The following is a 16459-nucleotide window of genomic DNA, read 5'->3' as shown; positions in this document are numbered from 1 at the left end:
GTTTTAGTGGGTATTCTGGCCGCTTTATGCCGGTGAGTCCCACATACCCCTCCGGAAACGGCGCAGCTTCGGATGCGCTGTTTCCGGAGGGGATGCATAAACGCATTTCCCAGCGTTAAAAAAAAAAAAAAAAAAAAAAATAGGTTAGGTTAGATAACATCCAATCCTTATATTTTTTAATATCGCCAGATCAAACTTTTTTGTTTTTACTTACGTATTTACATTGACAGGTAACCGCAGTAATCAACGATTACCAATATAATATAGCTCCAGTCAAACCATTTGGCTTTACGTATGCACGTGCCCTGTGGGATCTAAACCGGATCTGCATGGTGGATTATACAATTTCTGTCATCGTTATACACCACACAGATTTTAGTACAGAGTTTATTATATATTAGCACACCCACGGAGATAGGAAATTTGGGGTCTGAGCCCCCAGTGGCTTGAACAGAACATTAAAGTGTCGGTCCCCGTTATTACTAACTTGTGATATTAAAAGTAGTTCTACTATAAGAGGGAGGAGGCGTGTACCCAGCAATGGGACATTCAAGCTATGGATGAAGATGATGGTGAATCACGTAGCAACGTCGCAAGTTTACCTCACTAACAGGATTCTACAAGGTATGTGTAGGAGCTTGTTCGTCGAGCAAGTATCTACGTCACCACGTACCACGAGCCAACTTTACAAAATATACGTCATTCAAGTACGGGTACGACGCGGTCTGCGCGAGCGCGCCCGCCGCGCCGCCGAACGCCATGTTAGTGAGGCCTCGCGGGCTCGAGCCCGTGTACTCTGCGGAACAGATTTAGCTCGATTCATTCATTTAATTCATCCATTACAACTCAAGCCATCGACCGCATATTGCTAACTTCCCATTGACATTGCTATTCCAAGTAAACGGTAAAATGGTTTTATACACACGGGTTTTTCACGCCATTGGTTGCCTTGAAGAGATCGAGGCCACTGGCTTTTTAACCGACTTCAAGAAGGAAGAGTTTCTTAATTCGTCGGAATCTTTTTTTTTTAATGTATTACCCGATTACTCGAAGACGCCTGAACCGATTTGCTGTTATTAAAAAATCAACAATAATGTAACCCAAAGTAGCAAATTTTTTTTTGTATTTAATTTCCTGGGCGTATGTTGAAGTCAGTTTTTTTTTTAATTTAAAATAATGTATTTATTACGTATTATGTTATTTTGTTCTATACTTTGGTCTGTTGTATAATAAATGTGTATTCATTCATTAAGGTGCTTAATGTGTATATAAAACTTTAGAGATTATAGGTAATAAAATGGTAATACAAATTTTCCGCTCTCATAGTTCGCTCTTTCGTTCAATCGTTCTTTCGTTTACATATCATTCAACATGAACAGCTATTTGAAACGGAGCTCATCCGCGGAAGTATCACCACCATGTTTTATTCTGTCGCTGAGCAGCATTGTTGTAATGCAGCGTTCCGATCTAAAGCGCGTGATTACAGTCACACGAGCCCAAACACCTACCCACCAAATTGCTGCTGCTGTTTTAGTTACTTTCACAGCATTAGGTCAATACTATGGGATACTGCTAGACACCCCCGCGTAGGGGATCACCCCCAGCACAGTGGCGGGGTAGCCTCTGCGGACACGGAGACCAGTCCATTATTACCGGAAACAATTCGCTACTTTTCTTAATTTGTGAAACAGCTAAAAATTGGCGACTTTTTCTATAAAACCCCAGCGTACAGACAGTTGTCTGATTAAATCTGTACTCAAAGAATGGGATAAGTTATTAAAATAATACTATTTTTACAAAATTAAAATTAAAGCGAAGCAGCGTATCGTTGATAAGATAATTATACTAAAACAATGTCAGAATAAAATATACTGGTTGTTGTATGAAACAATAATAAATTGATTGAATTACATTGTAGTTTTGTTTGCTCCGAAAAATACAGAAGTTAAAAGATTAAAGGTGGAGAGCAATTAGATGAAATTTATTCGCTTAAACTAAGAAAGAATTGACAGGAGAAACGGCTAAAGGGCGAATATTTAAAGAATTTGCAAGGGATGATGATTACAATCAAGGTAAGGGGAGAATGCACAGCGAAGAGAGTACAGGGCCAGGGTATAGGGCTGAAATGATAAATTCACGGGAGATAAAAGCAAAGCAGCATTTAAGGGGGGTTGCAATACGGGAAGAGTCAACTAGGCTAAAGTGAGGTGAAGCAGGAAATGTGGCAAGGGTTTAAAGGCGTCAGACTGGAGAAAGGACAACTTAGAAAATTTTACAGTTATTGGGCCAAAATTTGATGGGGGTTGGGAGGGGAATACATACAATAGAGGTTACGGGTGGGGATGAGGGGAATACATCGTTGAGAGCAGAGTGGTTGGGAGGGGAAGAGCAGGGGTCCGAAGGTGAAGGAGGGGAAGAGCAGGGGTCCGAAGGTGAAGGAGGGGAAGAGCAGGGGTCCGAAGGTGAAGGAGGGGAAGAGCAGGGGTCCGAAGGTGAAGGACGGAAAGAGCAGGGGTCCGAAGGTGAAGGAGGGGAAGAGCAGGGGTCCGAAGGTGAAGGAGGGGAAGAGCAGGGTTCCGAAGGTGAAGGAGGGGAAGAGCAGGGGTCCGAAGGTGAAGGAGGGGAAGAGCAGGGGTCCGAAGGTGAAGGACGGGAAGAGCAGGGGTCCGAAGGTGAAGGACGGAAAGAGCAGGGGTCCGAAGGTGAAGGAGGGGAAGAGCAGGGGTCCGAAGGTGAAGGAGGGGAAGAGCAGGGGTCCGAAGGTGAAGGAGGGGAAGAGCAGGGGTCCGAAGGTGAAAGAGGGGAAGAGCAGGGGTCCGAAGGTAAAGGACGGGAAGAGCAGGGTTCCGAAGGTGAAGGACGGGAAGAGCAGGGGTCCGAAGGTGAAGGACGGGAAGAGCAGGGTTCCGAAGGTGAAGGAGGGGAAGAGCAGGGGTCCGAAGGTGAAGGACGGGATGAGGAGGGGTCCGAAGGTGAAGGAGGGAAAGAGCAGGGGTCCGAAGGTGAAGGACGGAAAGAGCAGGGGTCCGAAGGTGAAGGAGGGGAAGAGCAGGGGTCCGAAGGTGAAGGAGGGGAAGAGCAGGGGTCCGAAGGTGAAGGACGGAAAGAGCAGGGGTCCGAAGGTGAAGGAGGGAAAGAGCAGGGGTCCGAAGGTGAAGGAGGGGAAGAGCAGGGTTCCGAAGGTGAAGGAGGGGAAGGTCCGAAGGTGAAGGAGGGGAAGAGCAGGGTTCCGAAGGTGAAGGAGGGGAAGAGCAGGGGTCCGAAGGTGAAATGGGGGAAGAGCAGGGGTCCGAAGGTGAAGGAGGGGAAGAGCAGGGGTCCGAAGGTGAAGGACGGAAAGAGCAGGGGTCCGAAGGTGAAGGAGGGGAAGAGCAGGGGTCCGAAGGTGAAGGACGGAAAGAGCAGGGGTCCGAAGGTGAAGGAGGGGAAGAGCAGGGTTCCGAAGGTGAAGGAGGGGAAGAGCAGGGTTCAGAAGGTGAAGGACGGGAAGAGCAGGGTTCCAAAGGTGAAGGACGGGAAGAGCAGGGGTCCGAAGGTGAAGGACGGGAAGAGCAAAGGTCCGAAGGTGAAGGAGGGGAAGAGCAGGGTTCCGAAGGTGAAGGAGGGGAAGAGCAGGGTTCCGAAGGTGAAGGACGGGAAGAGCAGGGTTCCGAAGGTGAAGGAGGGGAAGAGCAGGGGTCCGAAGGTGAAGGACGGGAAGAGCAGGGGTCCGAAGGTGAAGGAGGGGAAGAGCAGGGTTCCGAAGGTGAAGGACGGGAAGAGCAGGGTTCCGAAGGTGAAGGAGGGGAAGAGCAGGGGGCCGAAGGTGAAGGAGGGGAAGAGCAGGGTTCCGAAGGTGAAGGAGGAGAAGAGCAGGGGGCCGAAGGTGAAGGAGGGGAAGGTCCGAAGGTGAAGGACGGGAAGAGCAGGGTTCCGAAGGTGAAGGACGGGAAGAGCAGGGTTCCGAAGGTGAAGGAGGGGAAGAGCAGGGTTCCGAAGGTGAAGGAGGGGAAGAGCAGGGTTCCGAAGGTGAAGGAGGGGAAGAGCAGGGTTCAGAAGGTGAAGGACGGGAAGAGCAGGGTTCCAAAGGTGAAGGACGGGAAGAGCAGGGGTCCGAAGGTGAAGGACGGGAAGAGCAGGGTTCCGAAGGTGAAGGAGGGGAAGAGCAGGGGTCCGAAGGTGAAGGAGGGGAATAGCAGGGGTCCGAAGGTGAAGGAGGGGAAGAGCAGGGGTCCGAAGGTGAAGGAGGGGAAGAGCAGGGGTCCGAAGGTGAAGGACGGGAAGAGCAGGGTTCCGAAGGTGAAGGAGGGGAAGAGCAGGGGTCCGAAGGTGAAGGAGGGGAAGAGCAGGGTTCCGAAGGTGAAGGAGGGGAAGAGCAGGGTTCAGAAGGTGAAGGACGGGAAGAGCAGGGTTCCAAAGGTGAAGGACGGGAAGAGCAGGGGTCCGAAGGTGAAGGACGGGAAGAGCAAAGGTCCGAAGGTGAAGGAGGGGAAGAGCAGGGTTCCGAAGGTGAAGGAGGGGAAGAGCAGGGTTCCGAAGGTGAAGGACGGGAAGAGCAGGGTTCCGAAGGTGAAGGAGGGGAAGAGCAGGGGTCCGAAGGTGAAGGACGGGAAGAGCAGGGGTCCGAAGGTGAAGGAGGGGAAGAGCAGGGTTCCGAAGGTGAAGGACGGGAAGAGCAGGGTTCCGAAGGTGAAGGAGGGGAAGAGCAGGGGGCCGAAGGTGAAGGAGGGGAAGAGCAGGGTTCCGAAGGTGAAGGAGGGGAAGAGCAGGGGGCCGAAGGTGAAGGACGGGAAGAGCAGGGTTCCGAAGGTGAAGGAGGGGAAGAGCAGGGTTCCGAAGGTGAAGGAGGGGAAGAGCAGGGGTCCGAAGGTGAAGGAGGGGAAGAGCAGGGGTCCGAAGGTGAAGGAGGGGAAGAGCAGGGGGCCGAAGGTGAAGGAGGGGAAGGTCCGAAGGTGAAGGACGGGAAGAGCAGGGTTCCGAAGGTGAAGGAGGGGAAGAGCAGGGTTCCGAAGGTGAAGGACGGGAAGAGCAGGGTTCCGAAGGTGAAGGAGGGGAAGAGCAGGGTTCCGAAGGTGAAGGAGGGGAAGAGCAGGGTTCAGAAGGTGAAGGACGGGAAGAGCAGGGTTCCAAAGGTGAAGGACGGGAAGAGCAGGGGTCCGAAGGTGAAGGACGGGAAGAGCAGGGGTCCGAAGGTGAAGGAGGGGAAGAGCAGGGTTCCGAAGGTGAAGGAGGGGAAGAGCAGGGTTCCGAAGGTGAAGGACGGGAAGAGCAGGGTTCCGAAGGTGAAGGAGGGGAAGAGCAGGGGTCCGAAGGTGAAGGACGGGAAGAGCAGGGGTCCGAAGGTGAAGGAGGGGAAGAGCAGGGGTCCGAAGGTGAACGAGGGGAAGAGCAGGGGTCCGAAGGTGAAGGAGGGGAAGAGCCGGGGGCCGAAGGTGAAGGAGGGGAAGAGCAGGGGTCCGAAGGTGAAGGAGGGGAAGAGCAGGGTTCAGAAGGTGAAGGAGGGGAAGGTCCGAAGGTGAAGGAGGGGAAGAGCAGGGGTCCGAAGGTGAAGGAGGGGAATAGCAGGGGTCCGAAGGTGAAGGAGGGGAAGAGCAGGGGTCCGAAGGTGAAGGAGGGGAAGAGCAGGGGTCCGAAGGTGAACGAGGGGAAGAGCAGGGGTCCGAAGGTGAAGGAGGGGAAGAGCAGGGGGCCGAAGGTGAAGGAGGGGAAGAGCAGGGGTCCGAAGGTGAAGGAGGGGAAGAGCAGGGGTCCGAAGGTGAAGGAGGGGAAGAGCAGGGGTCCGAAGGTGAAGGAGGGGAAGAGCAGGGGTCCGAAGGTGAAGGAGGGGAAGAGCAGGGGTCCGAAGGTGAAGGAGGGGAAGAGCAGGGGTCCGAAGGTGAAGGAGGGGAAGAGCAGGGGTCCGAAGGTGAAGGAGGGGAAGAGCAGGGTTCCGAAGGTGAAGGAGGGGAAGAGCAGGGTTCCGAAGGTAAAGGACGGGAAGAGCAGGGTTCCGAAGGTGAAGGACGGGAAGAGCAGGGGTCCGAAGGTGAAGGAGGGGAAGAGCAGGGTTCCGAAGGTGAAGGAGGGGAAGAGCAGGGTTCCGAAGGTGAAGGACGGGAAGAGCAGGGGTCCGAAGGTGAAGGAGGGGAAGAGCAGGGTTCCGAAGGTGAAGGACGGGAAGAGCAGGGTTCCGAAGGTGAAGGAGGGGAAGAGCAGGGTTCCGAAGGTGAAGGAGGGTGTTAGCGACGCAAAAAGCCCTCTTGTTAATTATTAATTAATAAATTATAAATAATTAATATTATATAATTTAAGCTGAAATAAATGATTGTCTATGGTTTTAATAAATAATGTGCTAAAAACGGAACGTAGGTGGCGGGGGCGGCAAACCGTTATTCTGACGTCCGCGGCGGTTCAAATTGTAGACGTTCACCGCAACCGACCGCAGCCGCATCGTTTAAACTTTGCCAACCGCTACACACGTTCTGTCAGCCAAGTCACTTAAAGAAACCCTGTGTTTTCACTTGCCCTGGCCCCTACAAGTGGTCCTTCGAGCCGGATCGCAAGGTATGTTCCAAACTCCACCGCCAAATATGGTGAACACTGTGAAGAAACAGGACCTAGTTGAGGAGCAGGAGCAGAGCCAGCACACATGTAAGCAGGTGAAAAAGCAGGTACCCCTAAAGGAGGAGCTTAGAAAAAGGCTTTTCGATGAAGTAGAACCAGCTACTAGTGTTAAGAGCACTAGCGGCCACGCAGTGGCACCGAGTAGGGCTTCTACACGCAATGGCACGTCGAGAAAGTCAAGTTCAGCATCCATCCGAGCAAGAAAGACACGGCTGGAACTAGAGGCAGCGGAGGCGAAAGCGCGTATTGAGATGCAGCTAATTGAGAAAAGGTTGCAAGCTGATATGGCAGCACTAGATGAGGAAGCATACAGTCCACTACCGGAGGAGCATGAGGTGCGTAGCAATAATAATAGTTCTGTAGAGAAATGGTTAGAGCACAGTCAGCACGAGCAGTCAGCACAGCCCGTCCAGCAGGATGGTTCAGATTTAGGCGAGCTGTGCCCGCCCGCCGCTATAGGCGGTGGCACTGATGGGACTGTACACATGCTGGCTAGCGCACTCAAAGAAATGGCAACTATTGCTAAGCACAACGCACCACATGCACAAACACATAAGTTTTTAAGCCGTATTAGCACACAGAAGGATCTACCAACGTTTGAGGGCGACCCCATGGACTGGCTTTATTTTAAGCAAGCTTACGACGAGTCCACAAAAGTATGTAGCTTTAGCCCCAGGGAGAATCTGTGGAGGCTACGTAGTTACCTCCGCGGACCAGCAAAGGAAGCCGTCACGGCGCTGCTGATTAGCGCCACCACACCGGACATAGTAATGTCAGCACTGGAGCTACAATTTGGTAACCCCGATATTATTATCACTAGAATAGTACAAGATGTCCAGAAGCTTCCAGCAATGGCACAGGAATATCATAAGGATATAGTCAAGTTTTCCGTTAAAGTTCAAAATTTCGTCGCAGCAGTCCTCGCTATCGGTGAAGATGAGTACCTAAAAAACATGAATATCATGTCGGCCGTGTTGTCTAAGTTCCCAACGGTTTTGTTATCAAAATGGACGGACTACAGCTATCCGCTTATAACCGACGGATCTAAAGCCAAACTTGTAAACAAATCTCATGTGTTATTACAAAGCGAATCTAACACGGACGCGGGTATGAAATGTCGGTTTTGCTACAGCGGGCCGAAACACAATCTACCAGGGCTTTGGTTTCAGACACATCATTCCATATGGATATTGCTGCGCCAACCTTGCCCTCAATTTTGCTACCATCTGTATAGATTCTCACTGCTTGATCGTTGTGCCTGTTTACTTCTTCCTGATCCGTGAGGCTTGTGAATTTGTAGTCTCTATTTGTTGCCGGATGTGGTAGTGTGGCATACTTGGCACTTCTTTCTACCTCCCTGTCCCCCAGCTCCGGCAGAGTAACACCCCTTCTCACTTCATACAGAGAGGCTGCTTCCCAAACTCTGAGATCGAGGGGAAGTATCCCCGCCAGGAGCAGAACGGCGTTCAAGGAGACCGTTCGGTAGGCCCTTACCATTTTCTGCCCAAAACCTCTCGGATCACCGCTACATTCGGTTCGAGGTTTCCTCCATCCCGGCGGCTACCCGAATAGTGAGCCGACCCGTGCCCGGGGACAGCCCTCGATGGGCTGTCCCCGGGCACGTGACGTGAGGAGGAAGCCGAGTGCCTCGGCCAGGCCATGTTGCAAGTTTGCGACGCGGCCATGCCACGGATCGGTCCTCAGCCTCCGAGGGGTGCAGTGTACTGGTGGTCCAGCGAAATAGCGCAGTTGCGCAAATCTTGCGTGGCTGCGAGACGCCAGTACACCCGGTGCAGACGACGGCGTCAGCGGAACGCAGACGCGGAGCAGCGCCTGTACGGCAATTACCGGGAAGCCGTCGGGACCTTGAAGGTGGCAGTGGCAACAGCCAAGAATCTGGCGGAGGAGGAGATGCTGGCTAGCCTCGACGCCGATCCCTGGGGCCGGCCATACAAAATGGTTAGGCGTAAGCTTCGCCCCAGGGCCCCACCGCTAACTGAATCTCTTCAGCCTCAGCAACTGGAGTTAGTGGTGGGGACTCTGTTCCCCAGGAGGGATGGCTTGGAGCCACCGTGTATGGCGCCACCCATCGGTGCTGCGGACGCGTCTTTTACGGGCGCGCCCGAAGTCACCGAGGGAGAACTGAGGGCGGCGCTGCTGCGGCTTCGAGCCAAAAACACTGCTCCGGGACCCGACGGCATTCCCGGCCGGGCCTGGGTCGTGGCTTTGGGTCGTGGAGACTCTGTCAGACCATCGGTACATCCGGTGGAGAGTCTCCGCATCCTGCTCGTTGCCTCAAAGTCAGACCGGAGGAGGGAGAGTAGTGTTTCCGAGATGGTCCCTATCCCGCCTCGACCGGGAAATGGTGGAGGAAGGAGCCATTGTTGAGGCCTGGAACGCAGCCACCCCGGTGCTGACTGACGTTGAGGAGAGGGCGAGGCGTTTCCGCATCGCATTGAAGAGGGTATGTGATGCAGCGATGCCCCGGACCAGGTGCCTCCCAGCCCGGAAGGCGGTTTACTGGTGGTCGCAAGAAATTGCTGCTCTCCGTTGCGACAGTAATCGGGCGCGCCGGGCTTACACCCGTTGCCGCCGAAGAAGGCCACTGGACGCGCCGGAAGAGGATCGCCTATATAAAGAGCTCCAGAGGGCAAAAAGGGCATTCCAGGTGGCCATCGCTAATGCCAAGGACTCCGCCAGCGAGGAGTTCCTGGCAACCCTGAATAGGGATCCATGGGGTCGGCCATACCGCATCGTCAGAGGTAAGATGCGGAGTGCCCCATCCATGAACTCCATGGAGCCGGAGCTCCTTAATCGGGTGGTGTCTGGACTCTTTCCTCAACCACCAGCTTTTACGCCCCCGACTATGACGATTCCATCATTCGGGGAGCGAGAAGAGTCGATAGAAGCCCCTCCATTCACAGAGGATGAATTAGGAGAAGCGTGGAACCACCTGCGGCGGTGCAAGAAGGCACCGGGACCGGATGGAGTCCCGGGAAGAGTCCTGGCGCTGGCCTTGAGGCACCTCGGGAGCCACCTTAGGCAGCTATTTAATGACTGCCTGGAGGCGGGGCGGTTCCCGAGAGTATGGAAACAGGGACGCTTGGTGCTGTTGCGGAAGGAGGGTCGTTCTCCTGATTCTCCTTCGGCATACAGACCAATTGTCCTTATTGATGAGGTGAGCAAGATGCTGGAGAGAGTTCTGGCCTCTCGTATTAACCAGCACCTCGCTCTGCAGGGCCCTGATCTTTCGGAACACCAGTACGGCTTTAGGGTAGGCAAGTCGACGATAGATGCCGTTGGTGCTCTGAAAAGTTTCTGCGAAGGAGCGCAGAAGGAAAGCGACGGGGTATTGGCGGTATCACTAGATATCGCCAATGCCTTTGGCACCCTGCCGTATAGCGTGGTAGAGGAGGCGCTCCAATATCATCGGGTGCCCCTGTACCTGCGCCGAATGATAGGGCACTACCTGGAGGAAAGGGTAGTGGTCTATCAGGGAAAGGACGGGGCGAGGCAGGAGAGGCGTATGGCTTGTGGGGTTCCGCAGGGATCGGTTCTCGGACCCCTGCTGTGGAACCTGGGCTTTGATTGGGCAATTCGTCCGGTTCTGCTGCCCCGGATGGTAATTATTTGTTACGCGGACGACACCATGGTTGCCGTCCGGGGAAGCAGTTATGAGGAGTCGGTGAGGAGGGCTACGGTGGCCACCGAGCTGATGGTCACCCGAATTGGCATGTTGGGGCTCAAAGTTGCCCTTCCAAAGACGGAGGCCGTCCTATTCGGGGGAACGTGTTGTCGTCGGTGTAGTATATGCAGCTGATGGTGTGCCGTGACACCGCAACAATCGCGTGGGGAATTTCGTCGTGGATACGCGACTTTTTGGCCGTAGTGCGCACTATCACCACATATTCGGATGTCAGACCCTGGGCCTCGTGGATGGTGTTCACTCGTGATCCCTGTCCCGTTCCATATCCCAAGGACTTCAAGAGAGCCTTTTCTTTTTGGGTATGGGTAAGGTACAAGGTGTTAATTGTCTCTTTAGGGATCTCGGCACCAGTGTAGTCCTTCAGGGTCAGGGACTGTATCCGAACGTTGGACGAGTATATGCCATCATACACTTCGTTGAGCGCATACGCCACGTCCATGGGGTTTCTGTGCGTGCACAACAGTTGTTTGCTGATAGTGAGGAATACGCTAGGGCGGGAGTACTTTAATGAGAAAGCGTTACTACGGTCGATGAAGGGCACCTGGTTTTCGTCGCCAATTATGAGCATTTCGCTGGCATGAGCAAGTTTCGCGGCCATAATTATCGATCCTGGGTGGCTCATGGGAGCTTCATCCACGATGAGGCGCTCGCAGTGCCTCTCGCTTTGCTCTTTGAATCCATTTACCAAGACCGATGCCATGGTGCGGACTTTGAGTGTTGATGCCGCTCCGTACTTTGCCTGCAGCTTCTCCTTCAAATCCTTTTTGGCCTCCGTGGTTGCTGTTAGAACCACGTCACGATTTATCTCGAAGTTCCTCACTATCCAGGTGGTCTTCCCACAGCCAGGAACTCCGTTTACCCAGGTGATTTTGGGTGCTTTCCAGGATTTCAGGGGCTCCTTCTCGTCCTTCGCTATCTTATTGCCTTGTTCGAGGATTCTCTGTCCCAGCATTATGTTGGTGCATTTTGCCAGGACAACTATTGGGTCGGTGGATGGTGTTTTGAACCGCGGCTTATTATCTTCTGCTTCCGCCTCTTCGTCCACCTCGACAAAACCTGCTGTTGCGCTGTATGCGGCCATGTGGTCGAGTTCTTCTACATTTCCATGTAGAGTTTGCCGACGTCCGTTGTCGTAAATAACCGCTTCAGCTTCCTGGAGTCTCACCGTCAAGAGGCCAGTGTTTTGATGTTTGTAGGCCTGCAGGATGTCATGGCAGGTCTTCCGGCTGACCTCTAGCTCAGCTTTGATGAGAGCCATGAACTCCAAGAATGCATTCATGATGTGGTCCATTGGTGTTACTACGACTCCGAGGGTCGGCGGTTCGACCAGGCCTTTTTCGGCGTTAGTCCGTTTGTCGCTGGGTGAAGTTTTGGGCTGTGGCCTGGGCTTCAAGAAAGCGGCCAGTGCACTGCCCACCTCTTGCGTCATTGACTCGGCTCTCTTTTTTGATTTTTCGCCAGACATGCTTGCTATTGCCGATTTGAACGTGCTGATGGCTGTTTTAAAGGCACGTGTCGGCGCAGAGGTTGTCTGGGAGGACTCCCCTTGAGTTTTCTCGGCCTCCTGCCACTTTTGTGTCAGCTGTTCCGCGCCGCTTTTCCGCTCCTGAGTAACCATGATGGTGGGTGGAACATTTTCCCAGTCAGGTGTTTCGCTGGGTTTTTTCCTGGGTTTGAGGTAACTAAGGTCCTCTCCCCTGTTTTCGTAGACAACTACCTGGTGCTTTTTCGATGCGTCTATGCAACCAAGGTTGTTCCTTTTGTATAGCCCACCGCCATGGCGTCGACGCTAATTATTTGGGCAGGTGTGTCGCCCGTGCTGCAGAATGATGTTAGTACTGAGCTGGCCCTGGCAAATGGTGGTTCCAGTAGATTCCAGTTGAATATTGCGACAACTTTGTTCTTTGTGCGCAATATTCTACAGGGTTGTTGAGCTACTGTAACTTCTGGCAGGGCTTCATAGATTTTGCGTCGAATTGTATTTTTGGAAGTGCTTCCGTTCGCTAGCGCTGCGAGTCCTGGCGATATCATCACCCTGCTCGAGTCGCTCGCGATGCAGAAGCCTATCCCCAATCTCTCAGAGCTGTTATCCATAAACAGTGCCACACCACGGGTTCTTAACCCCGGATTTCCCCTTTCTGCCATTAGCAAGAGCTGCCTGGTAGGCATATCCTGCACCGGGCAGGGTTGTTGGGGTAACGGGGCCTGGGTGGTCCTGCTCAAGTCTGGGCTTGGCGGCGTCGGGTTGCTGTTTCTCCTGACGGCAATGAGGAAGATCTTCTCCACATACCTCAGGAAGTCTGGTCTTCTCTCTGGATCCGCTACGAGATCGTGGAAGCTTCTAGTTGAGATTTCCCGATCGATTTGATGTTCGAGCTCGTAGCGATGGTTCGAGAATCTTGGGCATTCTACTATAAGGTGTTCGACAGTTTCTGTTTCGTTTGGGTCACATTCGCAGGCTGGGCTATCTTTTAGCCTAAAGGCACCCCTCGTATTCATGTTCTAACCTAACCTAACCTAAATCTAGTTTTGACACCTTTAGACTTTAGATTCAAGATTTAATGTGAATATATGCATTAATAAAAACTCATTACTATTTTAATACTAGTTATGCTGCTGTTGATGCACTGATGAAAGCCAGATAGCTAGATCAGTGTTTAGTTAGTCGTAGTTGCCGGTGGGCTGAGGTCTAAAGGAATCCAAACTAGTTTTAAAAGGTTAGGTTAGGTTAGGTTAGGTTAGGTTAGGTTAGGTTAGGTTAGGTTAGGTTAGGTTAGGTTAGGTTAGGTTAGGTTAGGTTAGGTTAGGTTAGGTTAGGTTAGGTTAGGAGAGAGAGCAGGCGGCTGATGCTCTTCCCCTACGAAGAAGGAGAACAGGTGGCAGGCGGCGCAGATATGCGCACCTAATGCCACCTCCGTAGACACCACTGCGTGCCTCCGACGAGTGCGCCGGGGCGTCAAAGTTGCATGCGACCGCGATCCTTTGACGCTCCAACTTGGGCGCGGGCGGCTCCGCTGGGTTTTAGTGGGTATTCTGGCTGATACATCATCGGCCAGCGAGTCCCACATACCCTGCTGGAGGCTGCACAGTTTTGGCTGCACAGCCTCCAGGAGGGATGCCTAAACGCATTTCCCAGCGACAAAAAAAAAAAAGGTTAGGTTAGGTTAGGTTAGGTTGCCCCCAAACTCATCGGGGCTGCAGGGGCGCTGAGTCGGCTCCTCCCTAACTTGGGCGGACCTGGCGTTGGCTGCCGCCGCCTGTACACAGGAGTGGTGCGGTCGATGGCCCTGTATGGAGCACCGATCTGGGCAGACGCTCTTGTCCATTGTGAGTCCATGTGTGAAGGAGAGGAAGAGAGAGGAAGGAAGAGAGAAGGACAGGCTTACCGGCTGAAGATTGTTCTGCCTAAGCCAACGGAGGAGGAAAAGGTTAATGAGCTTCTAATGGACACTGATTCAGACGATAGTGACAGAGTTTTGGAGGCCTTAGTGGAGCCTTGGAAGGTAGCCGGAGCCGTATCAAAGCGGCCCCATGATCAGGTGGACTCACGGGAAGAGGAAGAAGGAGAGCCCTCGTTGAAGGCTGTCGCAGTGGAGCCTGAGACTGAGTCTGCAGTAACAACAAAGGCAAAGATTAAAGTGGGAAGGGCTCGGGCTGAAAGAGTAGATGAAGGTGTGCGAGAACGGAGTCCTATCAATAGGGCTAAAGTGACCATGAATGCCGATGGCGAATATGGCCCAACAAAAGACGAGCTCATCGACAGGGCCAGGAGTGCGGTCTCCTCGATAACGAGCGAGACTCAGAAGTCTAACAACCTCAAGGGCGGCGTGAAGGGTGAAATAAACCGGGCTACCAAAGAAATCCGCGCAGCCATGGACGCCCTACAGGCAATGACGATTGACGAGGAAGCCCAAAGGCTCCGGGCAGACAACAGGAGGATGCGACAGGAGATGGCCGCCTTAAGAGCGGAGGTCAAGGCCCTCCGGTTCGCGTTCTCTGCAAGGGAAAAATCCCCTGCACCAGTGGGTCAGCCCGATCTGGGCATGGATCCCCAGAGCTCCCCGGCACTCGGCGAGATGCTTGAGACCTTAAAGAGGGATCTCTTTATATCCATCGGGGGGATGGTAAATGACCGCCTCGAGCAGCTGGAAAAGCGACTCCCACAGGAGCCCATTTTGAGGCCGCCACTCGCGGCTGATAAAAAGAAAGGAGCAGTTACCCGCCGCTCTCCCGATGAGCCATCAGCGGGCCCTTCGCCTGCGCGTCCAGCAAAGACTCGCTCGGCGGCAGGAACTAAGACCACTAAGCCTACCGCTGCGCCGCAGACAGAGTGCAGCGTCTCCACACGTAGTGCAGAGCCACGTGAGGCTGAAGCCACTGAGACCACGCTCCAGCCCCACCAACCAGCTCCTAACTCAGCCTGCGCACCTGCTAAGGCTACGCCGGCTAAACGCAAGGGTAAACTGAGCCCTCCAAAGTCCTCAGCGGTCGTTATCACCCTGAGGCCAGAAGTCGTCGCAACCCAAACTTACGCGACGGTCATGAAGACAGCCACCGCGGGCCTGGCCTTGAAGGAGGTCGGAGTGGATCATGTACGGGTGCGCAAATCAGCCACCGGGGCCAGAGTTATTGAGGTTCCGGGGGCCGACAGCGCCAAGGCTGCAGATGAGCTGGCGGGCAAACTGCAAGGCCTGGTCGGCGAATGGGTGACGGTTACACGGCCCATGAAAACCGCAGAACTGAGGATCGCTGGTATTGACGAGTCCGTCACACCTGAAGAAGTGCAGAGGGTGGTGGCGCAAATGGGAAGTGTTCCACTGGAGCAGGTTAGAGCTGGTGCTATTCGGGCGGGACCCAGCGGGACTGGATCGATATTGGTCCGATGCCCTGTGACTACAGCGAAGCTACTCGTAGCAGAGGGAAGGATAGTCGTTGGGTGGTCGTCAGCCCGTGTTACCCTTTTGGAACCTATCCCGATGCGCTGCTTTAAGTGCATGGGGGTGGGTCACACAAGGGCTCTCTGCCCATCACCTGCCGACCGGAGCACTTTGTGCTTCAGATGTGGCAGGGAAGGGCACAAGGCGGCCTCGTGCTCGGATGAGCCTAAATGTGCAATCTGCACGCAAATGGGCAGGAAAGCTGGTCATGTTATGGGAGGGCTTAAGTGTTTCCCGCCTCCAACGAAGGGTAAGGAGGCTCCTTTGACTCGGGCCCCAGGCTCTTCAAGAGGTCGACAAGAACCGCCACAGGAGGACATCGAAATGGCGACTAATGACCATACGCCATAGCGAATTTCTGCAGGCCAATCTGAACCACTGCGCCCGTGCCCAGGACCTCCTGATACAACACATGGCGGAGTGGCAGATTCAAGTGGCGACAGCCGCCGAGCCCTACTTCATCCCTACTCAATCAAATTGGGCTGGTGACGTCGAGGGATCGGTGGCTGTTGTGGTGCCGGCACATGGAATTCCACTGGTTCCACAACGCAGCGGACCAGGGTTTGTAGCGGTCGTGTGGGGGGAGGTGACACTAATTGGAGTATACTTCTCCCCAAACAAACCCCTGTCTGCCTTCGAGGCTTATCTTAGAAGTCTGGAGCCAGTGGTGAGAGGTGCGGCCCCGACCCAGGTAATCCTGATGGGGGACCTAAATGCGAAGTCTGCGGCGTGGGGATCCCCCATAACAGATCTGAGGGGAGTTGAGTTGGAGAACTGGGCTGCCATGGTCGGCCTGGTCCTTCTCAACCAAGGACGCGCAAACACCTGTGTGCGACGGCAGGGGGGGTCAATAGTGGATGTCTCATTCGCTACCCCTGCCATCGCCTCACGTGCCCAGGATTGGCGCGTCCTCGAGGAAGTGGAGACTCTGTCAGACCATCGGTACATCCGGTGGAGAGTCTCCGCATCCTGCTCGTTGCCTCAAAGTCAGACCGGAGGAGGGAGAGTAGTGTTTCCGAGATGGTCCCTAGCCCGCCTCGACCGTGAAATGGTGGAGGAAGGAGCCATTGTTGAGGCCTGGAACGCAGCCACCCCGGTGCTGACTGATGTTGAGGAGAGGGCGAGGCGTTTCCGCATCGCATTGAAGAGGGTATGTGATGCAGCGATGCCCCGGACCAGGTGCCTCCCAGCCCGGAAGGCGGTTTACTGGTGGTCGCAAGAAATTGCTGCTCTC

At 53.9% G+C, this 16459-nt stretch overlaps 1 protein-coding gene across 1 annotated transcript; it reads left to right on the top strand.

Annotated features, from left to right (window-relative positions):
• Positions 1-15586: 15586 nt before the first annotated feature.
• Positions 15587-15991, top strand: LOC120634445 (the record flags this gene model as incomplete). Its single annotated transcript, XM_039905013.1, has 1 exon — positions 15587-15991. A coding segment is annotated over one exon (405 nt), but the record flags the coding sequence as incomplete, so codon positions are not given.
• Positions 15992-16459: the final 468 nt, after the last annotated feature.

The sequence above is a fragment of the Pararge aegeria genome, chromosome 24, assembly GCF_905163445.1.
Source record: "Pararge aegeria chromosome 24, ilParAegt1.1, whole genome shotgun sequence".
Classification (NCBI taxonomy): Eukaryota; Metazoa; Arthropoda; class Insecta; order Lepidoptera; family Nymphalidae; genus Pararge; species Pararge aegeria.
Note: the sequence above shows the minus strand (reverse complement) of the source record. Positions and strands in the feature narration are given on the sequence as shown.